Source organism: Lipophrys pholis (genome assembly GCF_963383615.2).
Source record: "Lipophrys pholis genome assembly, chromosome: 16".
Classification (NCBI taxonomy): Eukaryota; Metazoa; Chordata; class Actinopteri; order Blenniiformes; family Blenniidae; genus Lipophrys; species Lipophrys pholis.
Window position 1 is genome coordinate 25,754,411 of NC_137634.1, and position 18,099 is coordinate 25,772,509.

The 18,099-nt window shown below is 43.7% G+C and overlaps 1 protein-coding gene across 1 annotated transcript in view; it reads left to right on the plus strand.

The window, feature by feature from the left end:
* The window catches only part of tmem132e (transmembrane protein 132E), a gene marked incomplete at its 3' end in the record, with an annotated part of 142,252 nt that extends 140,473 nt beyond the window's left edge, over positions 1–1,779 (plus strand). Inside the window, exon 9 of the mRNA XM_080483873.1 lies at positions 709–1,779. Coding sequence (XP_080339999.1) covers positions 709–1,779 — 1,071 coding nt within the window. The remainder of the gene's footprint in view (positions 1–708) is intronic.
* Positions 1,780–18,099: the final 16,320 nt, after the last annotated feature.

The window sequence follows — 18,099 nt, forward strand, 5'->3', positions numbered from 1 at the left end:
ACACGTTTGTCTTTGCAGCTGGAAATACTAGAGTACAGTTACTTCTTTAAAAAGTAGCAGTTACTCTACCAGTCACCCTTGTTAATAATATTCACGTCTGTATTCATTTTAGTGTTGCTGTGATAGGAGGAGGAAGATGCTCTATAATCTGGGTGTTAGCTCTTCTTGAAATATTCATGAACTAATGACGAGAGTAAAATGGAACAACAGCAATCTTTCCAGTAATTTCAACACTACTAAAGCTACCCGGTGCTTCTGATTAAATAAACGGAAAACCAAAACATGAACTCTAAAACTCTGGAGGATGCTCATGTTAACAGTGGCGTGGTATGTCACATGGGAAGGCAGCTCACTTACAGTCTGACAGCAAGAGGACCAGTAAAGATCATCTCCACACAGTGAAGCTAAAGAAATAAGTACAGGAGCCACAGATTTAAACATTCTAAAGTTTTTTTCCAACATACAGCCTGACCACTGTGGGTGTGAAGTTAAGACAGTTTTTCAATAAAATAAGGTGGAATCTTTTCATTTATGCTCACAAAGAGTCTCTACTGCGTTCTGAAATGCAACGACTTCAAGGAAAAAGCCTTGAAATTCCAAGTTTCAATTGAAATAGTTTATTTCCCCTGTTGATCAAAGGAACAATATATATTTCAGAAACTCTCCTTCAAAACTCCCTTTTCTCTGTTTTCTTTTGTGTTCCGGCAGGAGGCCAGTTTGTCTGTCTGGATGCTCTTCAGTGACAACACCGCTGCCACCCTCACGTACTTCGATCCGAAAGACTACAACCTGAACGCCTCCACGCTGGACGACAAGGTGGTGTCGGTGTCCCAGGAGCCTCAGCAGCGCTGGCCCGCCGTGGTGGCCGAAGGCGAGGGGTCCGGCGAGCTGGTGCGCGTGGAAATGACCATCTGCGAGGCCTGCCAGAAGACCAAACGTAAGAGCGTCATCGCATCCGCCACCGTCTACGTCAAAGTCCGCTTTGGTCCCGAGGAGGACTCCGAGGAGGAGGTGACCACGGAGGGCGAGATGGAGCTGGCGCCCGTCACCCGCCGTCCGATCATCGATCCCAACGTCAGCGGGAGGATTTATGAGACTTCCAACGAGCAGCCCGCCAGCGTTCCCATCGACTACACCAACTTCCCCACTATCGGCAACCGAGAGCCGCCGACCGAGAGCGACGAAGAGGAGGAAGACGACTTTGTGCATTCGCCTCGCAACATGACCGACCTGGAGATCGGCATGTACGCTCTGTTGGGCGTCTTCTGCCTGGCCATCTTGGTGTTTCTCATCAACTGCATTGTGTTTGTGCTGAAGTACCGACACAAGCGGATCCCCCCCGAGGGCCAGGCCAACATGGACCACTCCCACCACTGGGTGTTCCTGGGGAACGGCCAGCCACTGAGGGCCCAGTGCGACCTGTCGCCGCAGCAGGTGGAGAGCCCCAGCAACGCCCTGGAGGGCGTGCAGACCTGCTGCCACGGCGACCACCACAGCAGCGGCAGCTCCCAGACCAGCGTCCAGAGCCAGGTGCACGGCCGGGGCGACGGCAGCTCGGGGGGCTCCACCAAGGAGAACGGCGAGGACGCCAGTTCACCCACCTCCAAGCGCAAGAGAGTCAAGTTCACCACCTTCACCACGCTGCCCACGGAGGAGCTGCCCTACAACTCCATCCCCATCGCGGACGAGGAGGACATTCAGTGGGTGTGCCAGGATATGGGCTTTCAAGACCCCGAGGAACTGCACGACTACATGCGCAGAATAAAGGAAATAGCCTGAGATCGGAGGCACTTTCTAAAAAGAAGAACGTTCCTTTCTATTTTTCTCTTTTTCACCTGAGTGAAAGGTAATTTTTCACAGACTGAAAGGCCAGCCGTTGTTTTGGTTCGTAGGGTTTGTTCCATTTAGTTTGCACAGTGCTGTAATATCATACACGCTCACACAGAGAACACAGGGAAGCCAAAGACTTGAGCGGAGGACTCACCTGAGGATTCCGCACACTTTGGCTGAAGCCGACGCGTTTGGTTGGGAAGCTGAGCCTTGAACATATGTGACTGTGGAGAAAACCTGACACGGGCAGGAGCGAAGGAACGTTTCGACGGGACTCAACAGTACTGTACTGACTCCGAACAAAGAGGCCTTTGATGAACAAAAAACTGTCAAAGACTCATGAAAGCTTCAAAAAAATGTTGTTTTTTTTTCTTTGCCAAAGTAGGAAAAAAAACTTTAAATGGCGAAACCTTCTTCATCGTTGTTCTCGGTGTGGCACACTCATGATTTGTACTCATTCCGTACGTTTTTCTACATTTCCCAGGTAGTCGAAATCAGCGCCCTGCTCCTGGTCCTGAAATCTTAATGCCTTATGAAAAACGGTCACAGTTCACTTCTCATCTGGGTGTTTTCTCACCGCCGCCGGAGGCGGCGGCGTGCGAACGCCAGCCGGCGGCATGACGGCTGCTCTCCGGCACGAGGTCCCGACAGAAACGGAGCTTGTGCGTTGTGAGGATCTCTGACAGTCTGCATGGAAAAAAAAGGGGCGACCTCGACGCACAATCAGCAAACGCTTTTTTTGTTCCCAAATTTGTAAATGTTTATATTGTAATTATATAATCATCCATAGTCATTACTGAACTAAATATGTTACCATGCATCATGCGCATGTCGGGCCTCATACATGCAGACATTCCTCTCTAGTATATGTATATATATCGGAAACGGCCGGAAGTCGCGTCGAGAACTGGTTGAAATCTTTTATAGTCTTGTGGTGGGTCGATGGTTCCCCCTCCCACTGCTAACGTCACGATTTTTAACAAAAACTGGTAATTTGACTGTTTTGGGATTTGCTATGCATCCAAATCTTTTCACGATTTAGTTAAAACATTCTCACTCAGCGCAAGATCCTCAAGCCTCTGCAGGAAACCACGCCCACCGTTGGAGAACAAAGGATGCTCAGTTATTTACTGATGTATTTGCTTCAGAATCGCGGCCATCCCACTGCTGCTTTCAGACACATTGTGTTATGTATGTGGTCCCATATTAGTTTAGGACGACTAACTTCAATCTAGACGACTCAGATTTGCTTCAGAAGCTCAAAATGAATGGCCCGTGCTCCGGTGACTTGCTAGGAAATGGGAAAGTCACGACTTCCGAGTTCGGGGAGATTCTGTAAAATAATTCTTGGAAAATATGACATTTAGAGTTTTATCTTTTAAAAAAAAGTCACCTGGAATTCCAGTGTTGGCAGCCATTTTTTTTAAAGATGGCCATCATTTAAAACTCAATGTTTTTCGACTACATTTTGATTATTTGGTTGAAATAACATTTGTTGACTATGGAGAAGACAAATTTGCAACTCTCGAATGTGTTAGTGCTGCGTTACAAGATGAGAGAAAAACTAATGTACGCTCCGTTTACACAGTGTTTGAAGTAAAATGCACTGTCTTTCGTGTCTTTGCGTTTTCATTTCAGAAAATGTTTGCCTTTTCACAGCAATGTTCTCAAAGCGATGGCCATTCACATGGAAACTGTAGAAGCACTAGTGGGTACTGTTGTTTGTCTTTGTAATGAAACCACACACACACACACACATGCAGCAGAGAACAACGGGAGAACACGGACATTCTAGTGGACAGACCACCAAGTTGTAGTGTTATTATAATGACTGTCAAAATAAAAGTACCAAGTCCAGGAGAATATGGATTGGGAGTCATGACACCACGGAGGAAACATCTACTGAGCATGTGCACAATGACCATTGAGCGCATGTTTTCAAAAAGTTCCTCTTCGGGAGCCGTTTTTAAAAAGTCGTCAACAGCTCCGAATACCACTGTCGTGTAAACGGACCCCCAAAATGTTATGTCGACATGGCCATAGAAGCTAAGAACATTATTTCTTTATGATGCAGTCTGATTCACTTCACAGCAGTTAGATTTGATGACATCATTAGCTTAGCATATGCAGCCGCCCAGTTTGAAGAATTAAAGGTAATCCCTTTAGAAGCAGAATTCAACGTATCAATTGGTTAATTTGAGATTATTCGTTTGCGGTTTCTTGTCACCTAAACGCTCTCGGCCCAAAAGACGGGGTTTCCCACTTCCCGGTTCCCAGCTCCATGAGATTGCGAGCAGCTTCTCGAAGGGGTAAAAACTGAATGTTGCTGCTGGTGAAGGAGCCGTGACGATAACACGACTGTGTTTGTGGTTACGCAACCGTCTAACTGAAGCTTTACGCACCAATCAGTGCAGCTCGCAGACGTCACTTGACGGGCGTCGTCGCGTGGGAATCTTAATTGCTGCCGGTTCCATATTTACTGACGGAGCTAAAGCCCGGAGACGGATCTGGACGTGTAGCAGGATGACAGCAGCTAATAGTGTTTTTAATTGCAGTTGCCCTGTTCTGCTGTTCTGGTCCTGGAGTAGATAACTGGAGTCGACTGCTGAAGGTTAACGCTATTTTAGCTCTGATCTTACATGAAACGAGTTTCCTAATGAGACAAGCGCGATAGAAAAATCACTACGTGTTGCATTTCTTCTCTGTTCTGTACTGTGCATCTAAGGGCCGCTGGGATTCTTCTTTTATGTTAATTGACTGACTGATTCTTCGTGATCCTGTGAGCAAACAAATGCTACCTGCTCCGTCTGAGGCGGTGGCGACTGTCGGCTCCATTTGTCGCTCAAAACCGTCACTCAAACGGCGCTTTGTTGCTATTATACCTGATGTTCAGTCCCTGTGGCGTTCGTAAAGACCCGGTTCCAGAATCACTCTCATCGCAGCGGCTCTGGTATGCAAATATCTGTTTCTTAAAGGACGAGTGTCCAATTTGAATAAATTCCCACATCAGAGGGACACTGGGGACTGCTGTAACTCGTCGAGGAAGAATCTGAGCATGCTCAGGAAAGGGTGTAAAGTTGGGTTTTTTTACATTTAACTGATGGAAATCGTCCAAATGAACCATCTTTCTTTTGTATCAGCGTAGTTCCATCTCACACTCGCTGTTGGTGCTGACATATAGCAAGGCCCTATTTCGTTTTTTTGTATCTAATTGTTGCCACTTGTGCATATTTGCACATTTCAGGGAATAGGATATAACATTTTTTGCGTTTCTGCCTTTTAATGTTCCAAAATATTAGCATGTAAACACAGAACTTTTTTGAAACAAAAACGCAAAAACAAACAGCTTGAAAAGTATGAACAAAGCTGACTTCAGTTTTTTCCATTTATCTACAATTGTAGCACCGAAACACCTGAGTTTTAAATTTGTCTTCTTCATAGTCTAAAAATATTATTTAAAATGACCTAAAGAGCAACAATTGGTGGCGACAGAAACCATGTGAACGCTCACACGTAGGTCTGGGTTGAACTAGTGAATTGATAACCTGCTTCGTAGTTAAATGTTAACCACGGTTCGTAGTACAGGCCTCTCGTTTTATTTTGACAGTCACTGCAATACCAATCCAACTTGGTGGTCTGTCCACTAGAATGTTCTCCAGTTGTTAATGTTTAGAGCTCGTTGTTCTCTGCTGCATGTGTGTGTGGCTTCATTACAAAAACAGACAATAGAACCAACTAGTGGCCAAACGTGAAAACTACACTGTTTTCATGACGTTTTCATGTGAAACTTTCCTGAAACAAAAAAGCAAAACGGTTGCGATTCATCCTGAAACTTTGTCGTGTGGACGAAGCCTGGCTTATTTTCTCTGAGACACTGGTGAAGCTCCTCCTCCCTCATGGTGAAAACTTTACTCGAAACGGCTTCATGCAAAGTTTTCTCATATTTTCCTTCCTCATCAAGAATCCGGGTTAAAAAACGAAACGTGTGTTTTTTTTAAATCATTTGTGAAACGTCCATGTCTTTTGTCATTACTGCTGCTTCGTTAACGTTCACATCAAAACTCACTTTTCTGGTTTTCTTTTCGCTCTCAAGCTGCTAGTAGAACTCTGGGCCTCTCACACCGTGTACATGAAGACCCCTCCCCCGCCACCCCTCCCATGGTGATCTGTGCACGGCGTGCGGCTCAACGTGCACGGCTCGGCCGGCTGTGCCAAGTAACCACCACACAGACTATAATGTTGTAATGTACAGAGCACTGTTGAATTTCCTGTATTCTCTTAAAAACAAACCCTTGTATTTTCCCGTTATATGTAAAGTACTAAAGAAAATGCAATACACGGTTGACACGGTCTCTTTTTTGCGTGTGTTTTTGTCTGCGTGTCGAGTGGAAGTCGATGTGATGTGTGCGCTCACTCCTCACTGCGGTCGGCTTTGAACGCGCACCTCCAGACACAGCGGTGGTAAAGCTGTTTGAATGAATCAAAACAATGAATTGACGTAAGATGCCTGATTAAATGGCGCCACATCTGTGGGGAACATGCATTTGTTGGATGAGCAGCAGAGCTAAGAGACCAAGTTGCATCCATTGAAAAAGTGCAGATTTTTTCTCTACCAGAGAAACAGACAGGATTTCAGTCAACAAAGAAAAAATACCAGATATGAAAAAAAAAAAGATTTGTTAGACCGATTTTAATTAGTATTACATTGAGGCAAAACTGACTTGTAATTGTTTTATTTTACAAACAATAGTCATTGTTCACTTTTTTTTTTTTTACCATGAAACTGAAGTTTAACATCTTTGTTGTTTCGTTTGACAACAAATTTGAGAAAATTTGAAATAATTAAATAAATAAATTGTTTAGATGTGCTTCCTGTGGGGGGCGCCGGAAAGCTTCATACGTCAGGGGAGCGCCTTTTTCAAGCAAGGGTTGTTGTTTTTTTCCCTTCTAATCTTTGAAGAGAATTCTTGATGAAGATAAATAAGTGGCGGGTAAAATGAGCAATTATTGAATTAAACATTTTTAGAAAAAAATTAATAAAAATAGATACCCAAAATAATTTGAGTGTAACAGGTACGACAATTTCAGACTAACGTCACAGTATTCAACAAGTGTCATCAGCATCATCAATGTGCGACCTGTGTTTACAGTTTGAATTGTTTACAGTTTGAATTGTGTTGACAGGCTGAATTGTGTTTACAGGTTGACCTGTGTTTACAGTTTGAATTGTTTACAGTTTGAATTGTGTTTACAGTTTGAATTGTGTTTACAGTTTGAATTGTGTTGACAGGTTGAATTGTGTTGACAGGTTGACCTGTGTTTACAGTTTGTGATTACGATGGATGCTGTTAGAACATTTGCTTGTTTTTATGTTTGTGCAAACACTTTAGTCTTGTTTACATTTACAATCACAAACACTCCGTCAGGTGCAGGAGGCTTTGTGCTTCTCGTTACAGGTTTGTCACGTAACTCAAATTAGCTCCAAACCGGGTTTATTTTTCCAGTTTGTGTAAATGAGCTTCTTCTTAAAAAAAAAATCAGAGGCATTTACTCCGACACTGGATTTTCTCTTAAGATAACTTCGAGGATTAACTTTTCCATACTACGACACTCGCTCACTTCTCACCAGGATAAATCACCCACTAACTTAGGCTGAATGTCTAACCTGCTCCCGAGGAGGTTATGTTCTCTATAATATCACAGTGAGTGTAAAGCTCCGCCTCCTGACCAATCAGATCTCTTGAAAAATGACCTGCCCATTCTTAAATGATGGTGATTAGTGCACGGGTTCAGCGCTGAGCTACAGCGGAGAGGAGTAGATAAATTAATTTTAAGCGATCTTTTCAACATAATTAAATAAATGCTGGTTACTGAGGCTTTGAAGGATGTTTCTGTTCTTCTCACCAAGTCACGCATTAACAAGTCTCACGTTTTTCGTCTTAAAATTGAAAATCAAAAATCGGAAATCAGGTCGTTTCCCGTTTCCCGATATGCCTTTCTTAAACAAAAATTAAATAAATTCAAATGAAATAAAATACGATCGTAATTCTTTATTTCAAGTTGGATTTGCCGGTGTAGGTACCAGATCTGTCCGGGGCGGGGCTTGCGCATGCGCTTGAGCTACCAGAGCTGTCCGGGGCGGGGCTTGAACCCGCGCGCGGTGATGACGTTTCACATTATGATTGGCTATGACGGCGTTTCGCATTTTAACTGGCAGCAAGTTTCTCCCGTCACAGTATGAAGCTAACATTAGCTTTCACAGTTAGCTTCGTAGCTCCGTGAAAAGCTAACAAGGCTGTGTGAGGTGAACAGGACGCTACGACTGGTTTTATGTCTCTGAATGTCCCGAAGCAGCAGTGATCTGTCTGGTATAACTTCAGGAGAGTTTAGAGGCTGAACGTGTCTGCTGGAGCTTCGTCTGATTTTATGAAATGTCCTTTCTTTACCCACTTAATGCTGTAAAGAGCTGTGATGGGTGACAGAGACATTTAGTCTGTTTCTCATATCTCCAGCAGGTGAAACAATAAACTGAGTGTTTTCCAAGACTGATGATAAATATTGTGGCGACATGAATGAGAAGGAATGTTCAGATATAATGTAGAGATAAGTGACTGTTTTCATTATATTTCCAAATACATACACAATATTATAATATTGGACATATCGTGAAAGGTAGAATTCTTATGAAAAACTTTATCTATCTATCGATCTATCTAGTCCGTAATGTAGTTTGTTTATATGGAGTTGCCGTAGATAATATTGTGTGTGACGTCTTTGACAGGCGCAGGCACGAACTCCGCCCCGGACCGATCTGGTAGCCCGGACAGATCTGGTACCTACACCGGGAAACCCAGAAGTCGAATTTCTTCTTCGCTTGATGGGAGAGTAAACAACAGCGCATCGCGTTGCTGCCCCCTTCAGGCGGTCTGTGAGCTTCGAACTCACCCACCAATTGATTTAGACGTTTATCCGGCTGCTGCAGTTTGAATAAAAAAAAAATATTTAAAAAAACACACATGGTGCAAATAGATTGAGTGGAGAGGGGCGAGGATTTATTCAGCGTACCCTCTACTCCTTTTCACACACGTTCGCTTTTCTACTGCAATGAATGTTTATTCCTTTTATTTATGTTTGAAATGAAACAAATGACAAAAAAAAACCTTTCTTTTGTTATGTTATTTGAAATAACATGGAATAAATTCATTATTATCTCATATCCCAGGTGTTGGTTAAATAATGCTGTTTTTGATTAATTTAATTCATGAACAAACTTTGTCTTAATATTGAGGAGCAAAACAGAAAAAAAGATTTAAATAAAAATAGAATTCCAACCTTTTCTCAACTAACTTTATTTGAAGAGCAAATTCTCTCATGAAGAATGAATATTTAGTTAAAATCCCATGTTGCACTTATTACCTTTGCTTTGTGGTTCCCTGCTGAGCCGGATGAGGAGCTGCTGAGCTCCAGAAAGGACGGAGGGTCGCCACTCGCTGGCAGGAAGGACTCAACCTGGCTGATGATAACGCTGCTGACCTGGCAACAAGGTCTGAGACACAGAACCTGGCAACCCCATCCTGCGGACTGAGGAACTCTTCATCCTGCTAATGTGTCAGGCAGAACTTTATTTTATAGTTGGCTCGGGTATTTCTCTACAAAGTTGTCAGGAGAATTTCCTTGTATAAACCTCAGGGAGACAGAACACTCAGGAAGTTTAAGAGATTTTATAACATTATTCTTGCAAGAAGAGACAAAGTCACATTAAAACCTTTCCAATAAACAAAAAAAGTAATGCATTGACGAGCTCAATTTAACAAACAAACAAACTCCTTCCAAATCCTTTCAATGCAATGGTTCTGAAAGTAAAGAAAAAGGATTTGCATATCACAAATAACCTCTGAGTGCCTGTAAACAACAACATAGAAAATTTAAATGCACAATGAAGTAAAACATTAAGATTATTAACAATACCGTTCCCACAAAGCAACATGGAAATTGATTGGGACGATGGTGGCTCAGTGGTAGAGTCAATTGTCCAATAACCGGAGGGTTGGCGGTTTGAATCACACTCTATCAACAAGTCATTGTGTCCTTGGGCAAGGCACTTTATCCACATTGCCTCCTATGAATGGGTATGAATGGTGCCGTTGGCGCAAAATGGCAGCCAGGCCTCTGTCAGCAGCCCCAGGGCAGCGGTGGCTACAACGTAGCTTAGCATCACTGGTGGGACTGGTGTGAATAAATAATGGTCTCTGGACGCGCTTTGAGTCAGCGTGAAAAAAGTGCGATATAAATCCAAGACGTTTTTATTATCGTGATGTACCGTTCAGAAAAAGAAGAGCAACAAAGAAAACCGATGTTGACGGCGTCTGTGGAAAATGTGTTTTGTGGTGTTGAATCTCTTGTAAAGCTGCTCCTGTCCTTTCACTGGCATGTCCTCCTTTAGGAGACAGAAATCCTGTCATCATTTCAACCGTCAATTAAAGCAACACATAAATCAGTAAGATGACGAAAATGACACTGCATACAGACCAATACTAATAATACATTTGTGTATTATATTACGAACCATTAACCAAAATACAAAACGATATAAATTACAAATGAACCCAACTGAATCTCAGTACATTTGTAGCCTCACATTTGGAATTATTATTTAGTTTTTAATGTGCATTTTTCTCTCCTGAAAATGTTTGATTTAATATGATGAATGAGCTCTGGGGACAATCTGCAAGTGTGCTGCTTCTGACAGTAGGGGGCGCTGTGAGACTGCGGTTAAATCAATGGAAAGCCGCGATCTTAATCATGTACTGTATATCATAAATAAATCTCGTACAACGCTGCTCACCTCAGCAGGAGCTGAAGCAGCTTCAGCTTGGAGGTGATTGGAGGTGATGGTGCGTCGTGTAGGTGGGGCAGCCAGATGAGTACAGACGGTGAAGCAGCAGCAGCAACAGCAGCAGCAACAGAAGAAGAAGACACTCGACTTCCGGGTTTTCTGGCAAATCAAACTTGAAATTAAGAATTAGGGTCGCATTTTATTTCTCGAATTTTGTCTAAGAAACGCGCATCAGGAAACGGGAAACGATTTCGGTTTTTTGATTTTCAATTTCAAAACGAAAAACGGGAGACGACTTGTCTCCCGTTTTCCAATAGATCGTTTGCAACTGACGTCAGATTTCCCATGATCCTCTCCGATTCGCTTGGGTCCGCTGTCCACTACTGTGTAGACATACACAATGTAGAAGATGTCTACTACTGTAAGTCTATGAATTAGATCATTCTGTGTTGAAAATCCCCTTGAAAAAAGCACCAACACGATATGAAATGAAACACTGTTGCGAGCAGAATTGTTAGAACACCCGACAACTGTGCACATAACTCTCGCCTTCCCCAACAGTTACTGGCATGTGGTAAATAAAAGTTTTCATAAAAGATGGCAGACACTAATGAATCAGAGAGGATAATGGGAAATTTGTGACGTCAGTGTCAACATCTATATCAAATTGAAAAACAGAAATTGGACGGTTTCCGTAAGGTACACGGACCGTGATGCGCGTGCCTTGTCCAGCCAATGAGCACACAACGCACTGACTTTGTTTTCAGAAATAAGCCGTAAAGTAAAAACGCCGCTTCAAAGAGGACAGCTTTGAGCGATGCGTTCAGGTGCTCGTTAAACTATCGGAAAGCCGTCTTCCCTGGTGGGCAGGGCGCATGCAGGAGCGGTGTTACATGCATTTTCAGAATTATTGATTTGAAGGATTGGATTTCAAAATATCTCTGTCACGATATAAAGACATGATTTAAATATGACTGATGTAGTCATTAGCGAGGTGGAACGTGTATACGTAGTTGTAGGTGGGGTGCGCGTCCTGTACGCAAAGAAGACCATTCTTTGTGAGAAACAAAGCCCTATGATAGGCTACTATATTAAATATATATGGGTATATACTAGACATATGAAACATATTTAAAATATCAATTAGAAATAATATGTAAAACTACATTGTACAGGATTTGTTTTCTCCCAACAAATCTGAAATCTCATCCATGGATGAGTTGTCCGTTCACCCTTCGTTTGTTCACTTTTAGAATTATTATCAATTATTATTTCACCATAACTCAGATCTGGAAGAATGAGGGCGTTATATAATAAGCTGAGTTTATTTTTGATCTACCGTAATTCTGGAATCGGATTTTACACATTATGCCAATATTTTATATGCGGTTATTTGCGTACAAAAGTATTTCCTAGAAATGTATTTATTGCCTCGGTCCAAAATTGGGTCATGAAGACAAAAACAACACATACGTTGCTCTGGACTATGTCACATTTATTTCGAAATGTAATGACTCTTTTTTTTTTTTTTAGTTCCCCCTCCGCGATTTTATCTAACCGCTCACGGCCAGGTGTGGCATGCGGGCCACGTACTTACACCTTGCGCAACTGTGCGAGTGACGTGAAAAACGTGGCCGTGGCCTCCCCAAAAAACGTCTAAAAACCTGCATGGTGGTTTGTGACCGGGCCTTTGGCGGAGCACAACGCAGCCTCATGCAGACCTCAGCCTGCGGTCATAACGCGAAATAAGACCTGGAAGTGAAGTTAGTAACACTGATGTTACGATGAGAAGAGTGAAAAAAACATATACAGAAAACTGCTTCTAAATTATATATCCGATGCAGCTGACAAGGCAGAGCAAGCACACGCCAGCACTCTCGAGAGCCACGGCTCCACGAGCGTGGATTAAATTATCTCGTTACCTCCTATTATTAACTTGAGGGAACGACTTATTAGATCGTTCCCACGCGTTGTTTTTATTTTTTTCTCTTTAACCACTCCGAGGCTCCGTGTTCGCTGTAGTTTTCAGAAAGCCGGTTCAGCGTCGCTTCCGCCTCATAGGTAGTGATACCTCCAGCAATAAAGTTTATTCAAAAAAGAAGAAACTGCCAGTGGAGGGAGGTGGGGGCGGCCCTGGAACAGCAGAAACAGCATGGGATCAACCCAATGCTGTGGAAAAAGAAAACACAGGCTGAAGAAAAAAAAAAAAAAAAAGTAAACACCAGCTCTCATGGCCCAAACGTCAGACTAGCCCGCTGGGAATTGTCCCGGTCCTCCCGATTAGCCACTCCGGGCCTGCTGATGATTCAAACCTCGAAAAACCCCAACAACGGTTCTGGATCCTGTGAAAAAATTAAAAACCTAAACCTCTCCACACCCACAGAAGTCTTACGAGGAACCAATGAACCAATGTGAATGTTGACTGAAGTGCGAGTGTTCACTAGAAGTGTCAGTGTTCACTAGAAGTGTGAGTGTTGACTGAAGTGTCAGTGTTCACTAGAAGTGCGAGTGTTGACTGAAGTGTCAGTGTTCACTAGAAGTGCGAGTGTTGACTGAAGTGTGAGTGTTCACTAGAAGTGTGAGTGTTGACTGAAGTGCGAGTGTTCACTAGAAGTGCGAGTGTTCACTAGAAGTGTCAGTGTTCACTAGAAGTGCGAGTGTTCACTAGAAGTGTGAGTGTTGACTGAAGTGTGAGTGTTCACTAGAAGTGTGAGTGTTGACTGAAGTGTGAGTGTTCACTAGAAGTGTGAGTGTTGACTGAAGTGCGAGTGTTCACTAGAAGTGCGAGTGTTCACTAGAAGTGTCAGTGTTGACTGAAGTGCGAGTGTTCACTAGAAGTGTGAGTGTTGACTGAAGTGTGAGTGTTGACTGAAGTGCGAGTGTTCACTAGAAGTGTGAGTGTTGACTGAAGTGTGTGTTCACTAGAAGTGTGAGTGTTCACTAGAAGTGTCAGTGTTCACTAGAAGTGTCAGTGTTGACTGAAGTGTCAGTGTTCACTAGAAGTGTCAGTGTTCACTAGAAGTGTCAGTGTTCACTAGAAGTGTCAGTGTTCACTAGAAGTGTCAGTGTTGACTGAAGTGCGAGTGTTCACTAGAAGTGCGAGTGTTCACTAGAAGTGTCAGTGTTGACTGAAGTGCGAGTGTTCACTAGAAGTGCGAGTGTTCACTAGAAGTGTCAGTGTTGACTGAAGTGCGAGTGTTCACTAGAAGTGTGAGTGTTGATTGGAAGTGTGAATGTTCACTGTGCTGCTTCACATCGTTCAGGCAATGCAGATCAGAGCTACTCCACTCAGGTGAGACAAGCAGGTCGTCATGGAGACAGACTCGGACATGTGACTGCTGGAAGCAGAGACTCACGTGATTCTGGAGGGTGAGAGGAAGTCCTCATGGTCTGAGTTGCTTCATTAAATCAATGATCCAGAGTCACAGCTGCCCTCCTACCCCTCAAGCTGATTGCTTTTTCATGACATTTATACAACGATTCAGGCTAAAATGCATAATTTTGTTGTTTCAGAAAAGTTTCACGTTCACACAGCAACATTCTGAAAACATGTTGGACCACTAGTGGGTGCTGTTTGTTTTTGTAATGAAATCACACACACATGCAGCAGAGAACAACGGGCTCTAAACATTAACAACGGGAGAGCAGGGTCGTTCTATTGGACAGACCACCAAGTTGGATTATTATTACGGTGACTGTCAAAATAAAAGTACCAAGAGGGGAGGATTTTCCTTTCCAAGATGCTGAGGAATTAGATCTGCAGAATCCACACAGGTGGTATTAATTATATGGACCGATGATCTAATGTTTCACTTCCAAAATGAAATGAGAAAAAGAAATATATTACTCTGAAGAAGCAAAACCTCAGGTTTGATTCCTGGCCAATGCAACAAATCTTTCAATAATTCATTCAAATATGTGTCGTTCATTTTACAGATGCGGTTGTGTTTATTCTTTTTTGTTGATCAGCCATCATCCAGTGGATGCTCAACCTATCACTATTGCAGGATGAGAATTACTATTGAAACAACACATCACCAGTAGAGTGAAACGATCCCTCTAAGCCAGCTCACCTGATAGTGGTGAACAATCCACCGCTTGGTGAACTCTGCTTCACAATGACTGGAGGAGCCGACGTCCAAGGATTGAAAAGCGACGTCACTATGAACGCTCGCCCGCCACAAGGCCGTTCTCCTCTGGTAACTTTGCTGACACATCCTGCTTAAAACCCAAAACGCCAGACAGATCATGAGGCGACGTTTCCACGGTCCGTATTCATTCTGAACATCCAGACCAAGTGACCCGTTGTGCTCCTGCGGCCAGGAGATAGGCGCCGATGAGCACGAGTGACTTTGCCCGTTTACACAACTACAGAGTCTGACCAATTTCAAAAAGTTCCACCTTGAAAGACGTTTTCAAAAAGCTGTGTTATCAGCGGCTCAGAGTTACGTCAACGGAATTATCGCCGTTTGTTGTTTTCCACAGGAAATGTGTAGAAGAGAAACACTTTGACGTCCTTGAAGGCTGATGCCGCTTCTGTTCCCGTTTCTATATGTTTTCTGAAGTATTTCCTGGTTTTTCATTCCGACAGATAACAGGCCAGTCACACACACTGTGATCTCTGTGATCGGGTGTCAGGATATTTCCAGCGCGGCCACAACGAAGCCTGACAGCAGAAATACCTTTAACCATATAAAACATCAACAGCAAACATCAGATTTCAGTGTCAGTCCTTCCAAATCAAAGAGAGCGACTTCTTTCCAGACACTTTTAGCCGAGGCTGCTCAGCCACAGCGGGAGGATCCATCATCGCAGAGGCGTAGCAGCTTCGCCCTGACAGCCGCCTCCATAGACCACAATGCAATGCCGAGACCAGACGTGTTGCATCGTGAGGCGAGCGCCGCAGCTCTTCGTGGAACTGCTGAAAGTCGTCTCCTCGCCGCGCCGTTTCTCCCGTCGCCAGCTGAAGCTGCTCCTCGGGAGACCACGGAGCGATGTCGCCTCCTGAAATAGAAGGAGAGGGATGAAGATCATAACTGTCACCTCCAGTGTGCAGCGGGAAACTGCTCTCGTACAGTCGAGCTGGAGGAGCTTCTGTTTGTGGCGCGACTCAACGTTCCTGTGACTTTCAACAAAACTCCCCTTTTGAAAAAGCAAAACCCAGATTTCACAGGAACTTTTTCTCACTTGACGCCACAAACTAGTTCCTGTGGGGAGTTTGTACAGGAACATCCACCAAATGAACAAAACCAAACACATTTGAGGTAAAACTTGTTTTCAAATGGAACTTTTCTAGGATTATTTGTGTCAATAACGTGGAGGAGGCGTGTCCCGGTGGAGCAGTGGTTAACACCGTCCACTCACTCCCAAGACTTACCGGTTAGAACCTGTTAAATGATGAGTCCATCAGCCAACATTAAATTAAATCCATCCTCATCCATCCAGTAAATCAGCTGTATCCAAGTTATAATCAAAGAATCAATAGACTTTAGACAAAAGGCAGAGCAGAACATCAACAGTTCAAGTTTGTCATGTGACCAAGGCAGTGATTCAACAATTAGGAATTTAAGGCCTCGTTTCCACTGCAACGATTTCAAGAGACAACGCAGAACTTTACACGGCAACAATGTGCCCGGAGACACTGGGAACACAACTTTTTGGAAACGGCTCCTGAAGCGGTAGAGCATGCCACCGCCGGGTTTACTCCCGCCCGTCACAGCCTCGAGTGTCTGGCGGCTCCTCCTTTATGGGCGGAGAGGTGAGGCGGCACACCTGATTCCTATCAGCGCTTGATGACCTCTCTGCCACAGCTCCCAAGGTGGATCTCTCCTTGTACACAGTGGAATATCTGCTCACTACATTGTTTCCAGAACGTTGCCGTGTAAACATGAATCTTTTCAGAAACGAAAAGGCCAAAATGACGCTTTTCCACTTGAAACGTTGTCGTGGAGACGAGGCCTCAGTCGTCTCAGTACTTGGGACTCATGGGGAACATGCAAACTCCTCTTATATAGTGATTCCAGCCCACTAATCCAACAGAAATCACTGTAACTTTAAATATGAGAATCCTCAAACCTCCAATCCCTAATGAAACGTTGTCAGATCCAGATCAGACTGACGGTCTGTAGGGTGAAACATGTTGAACTTGAGTAGCAGCTCGGGTCACACTAAAGCTTTAAACTCCTTCTCCTCACCGGCAGTAAATGTACAAATATTAAGTATTTATCAGGGGAGAGAAGGATGATGAAAAAGGACTGAGCAGCTTTGAGCTGTGGTCGCTGTGGTCAAGGTGACACCAACAAACAAAGTAACCGGCTGGAAGCAAATAAAAATTACCTTTCAGGTGTCAGTCTGTATGCAGAGCTTTGCTTCACATTGTGCATGGATAGAAATTACTTCCACTGCCTGACATGACGCGTACTTAGCAGCAGCAGCAACAGTGAGAATAACCTCCAGCAGGAGAAACTGTTGCAGCTCGGAGTTACTTTCAATATATTCTGGACTTGAGGTTTTCTGTTCGAGTCGCTTTATGGTGCAAACTGCAACAGAGCAGCAACAAGACCTGCCAGAGAGAACTGAAGAGACACAGTAAGAACTGTTTACCTCCATTTAAACTATCCAATACTGGAATACTTGAGCCGGGCCACCTACTGTCTGCCTCACAATGGTTTGGTCTGTTTTTACTGCCCGCGGATCAGTGGAAGTGAGTCAAATCTCCACAGTCTGTTTACGTAAAGGTCCCATATTATGAAAAGTCTTTCTAATGGTTTTCTAACGGTAGTGGTGCTTTTCCATCAGACAGTTCTCGCTCTACTCGGCTCGACTGGACCCACCTTGGTGTGGGAGTCGTCAGAGCAAGGCGGCCGTTGGATCCACTCCGGCCGTTGCGGTCTTGGATTACCTGGTAAAAGTTTCTTTAGCTTTTCCTGGCACTGCTTTACAGTCCAGTGGTGTCCGTTGGCGGCCGTCAGCTCGGAGACACTCGTAGTGGGTCGCTCCATCCAGCTCCCGCTGAATCCTCTGGTCGACCACCGGACAACGAAATGTCTGCAGCTCGTCGTTGCTTCACAGGGTTGAGTTCTGTGCATCTATCGCTGTTTGTGAGGATGGTTGTTATGATCAGGGTGACAATTTATCTCATTCAGTTTTGTTGACATTGAAGTCTGTTTTGTTAAAAGGGGAATCCCCAGAAGCATAATGCTTATGGACAGGGAAGCACAGTTTAAATACACATACAACCAAAATACAGAAACAACAAGATGCAGAATAAACAAAAGGAAAACAGAAATTGCAAAAAATTCCAAAATGCACATACAGCGTTATACATAATACAAGCATTGTGAAATCTGTTGCACTCAGTGAGCTTCAGAAGCTTGAACCTATAAAAAAAGAGGATCTGAGGGAGTTAAAGTTTGCCCATGATATAACACGTA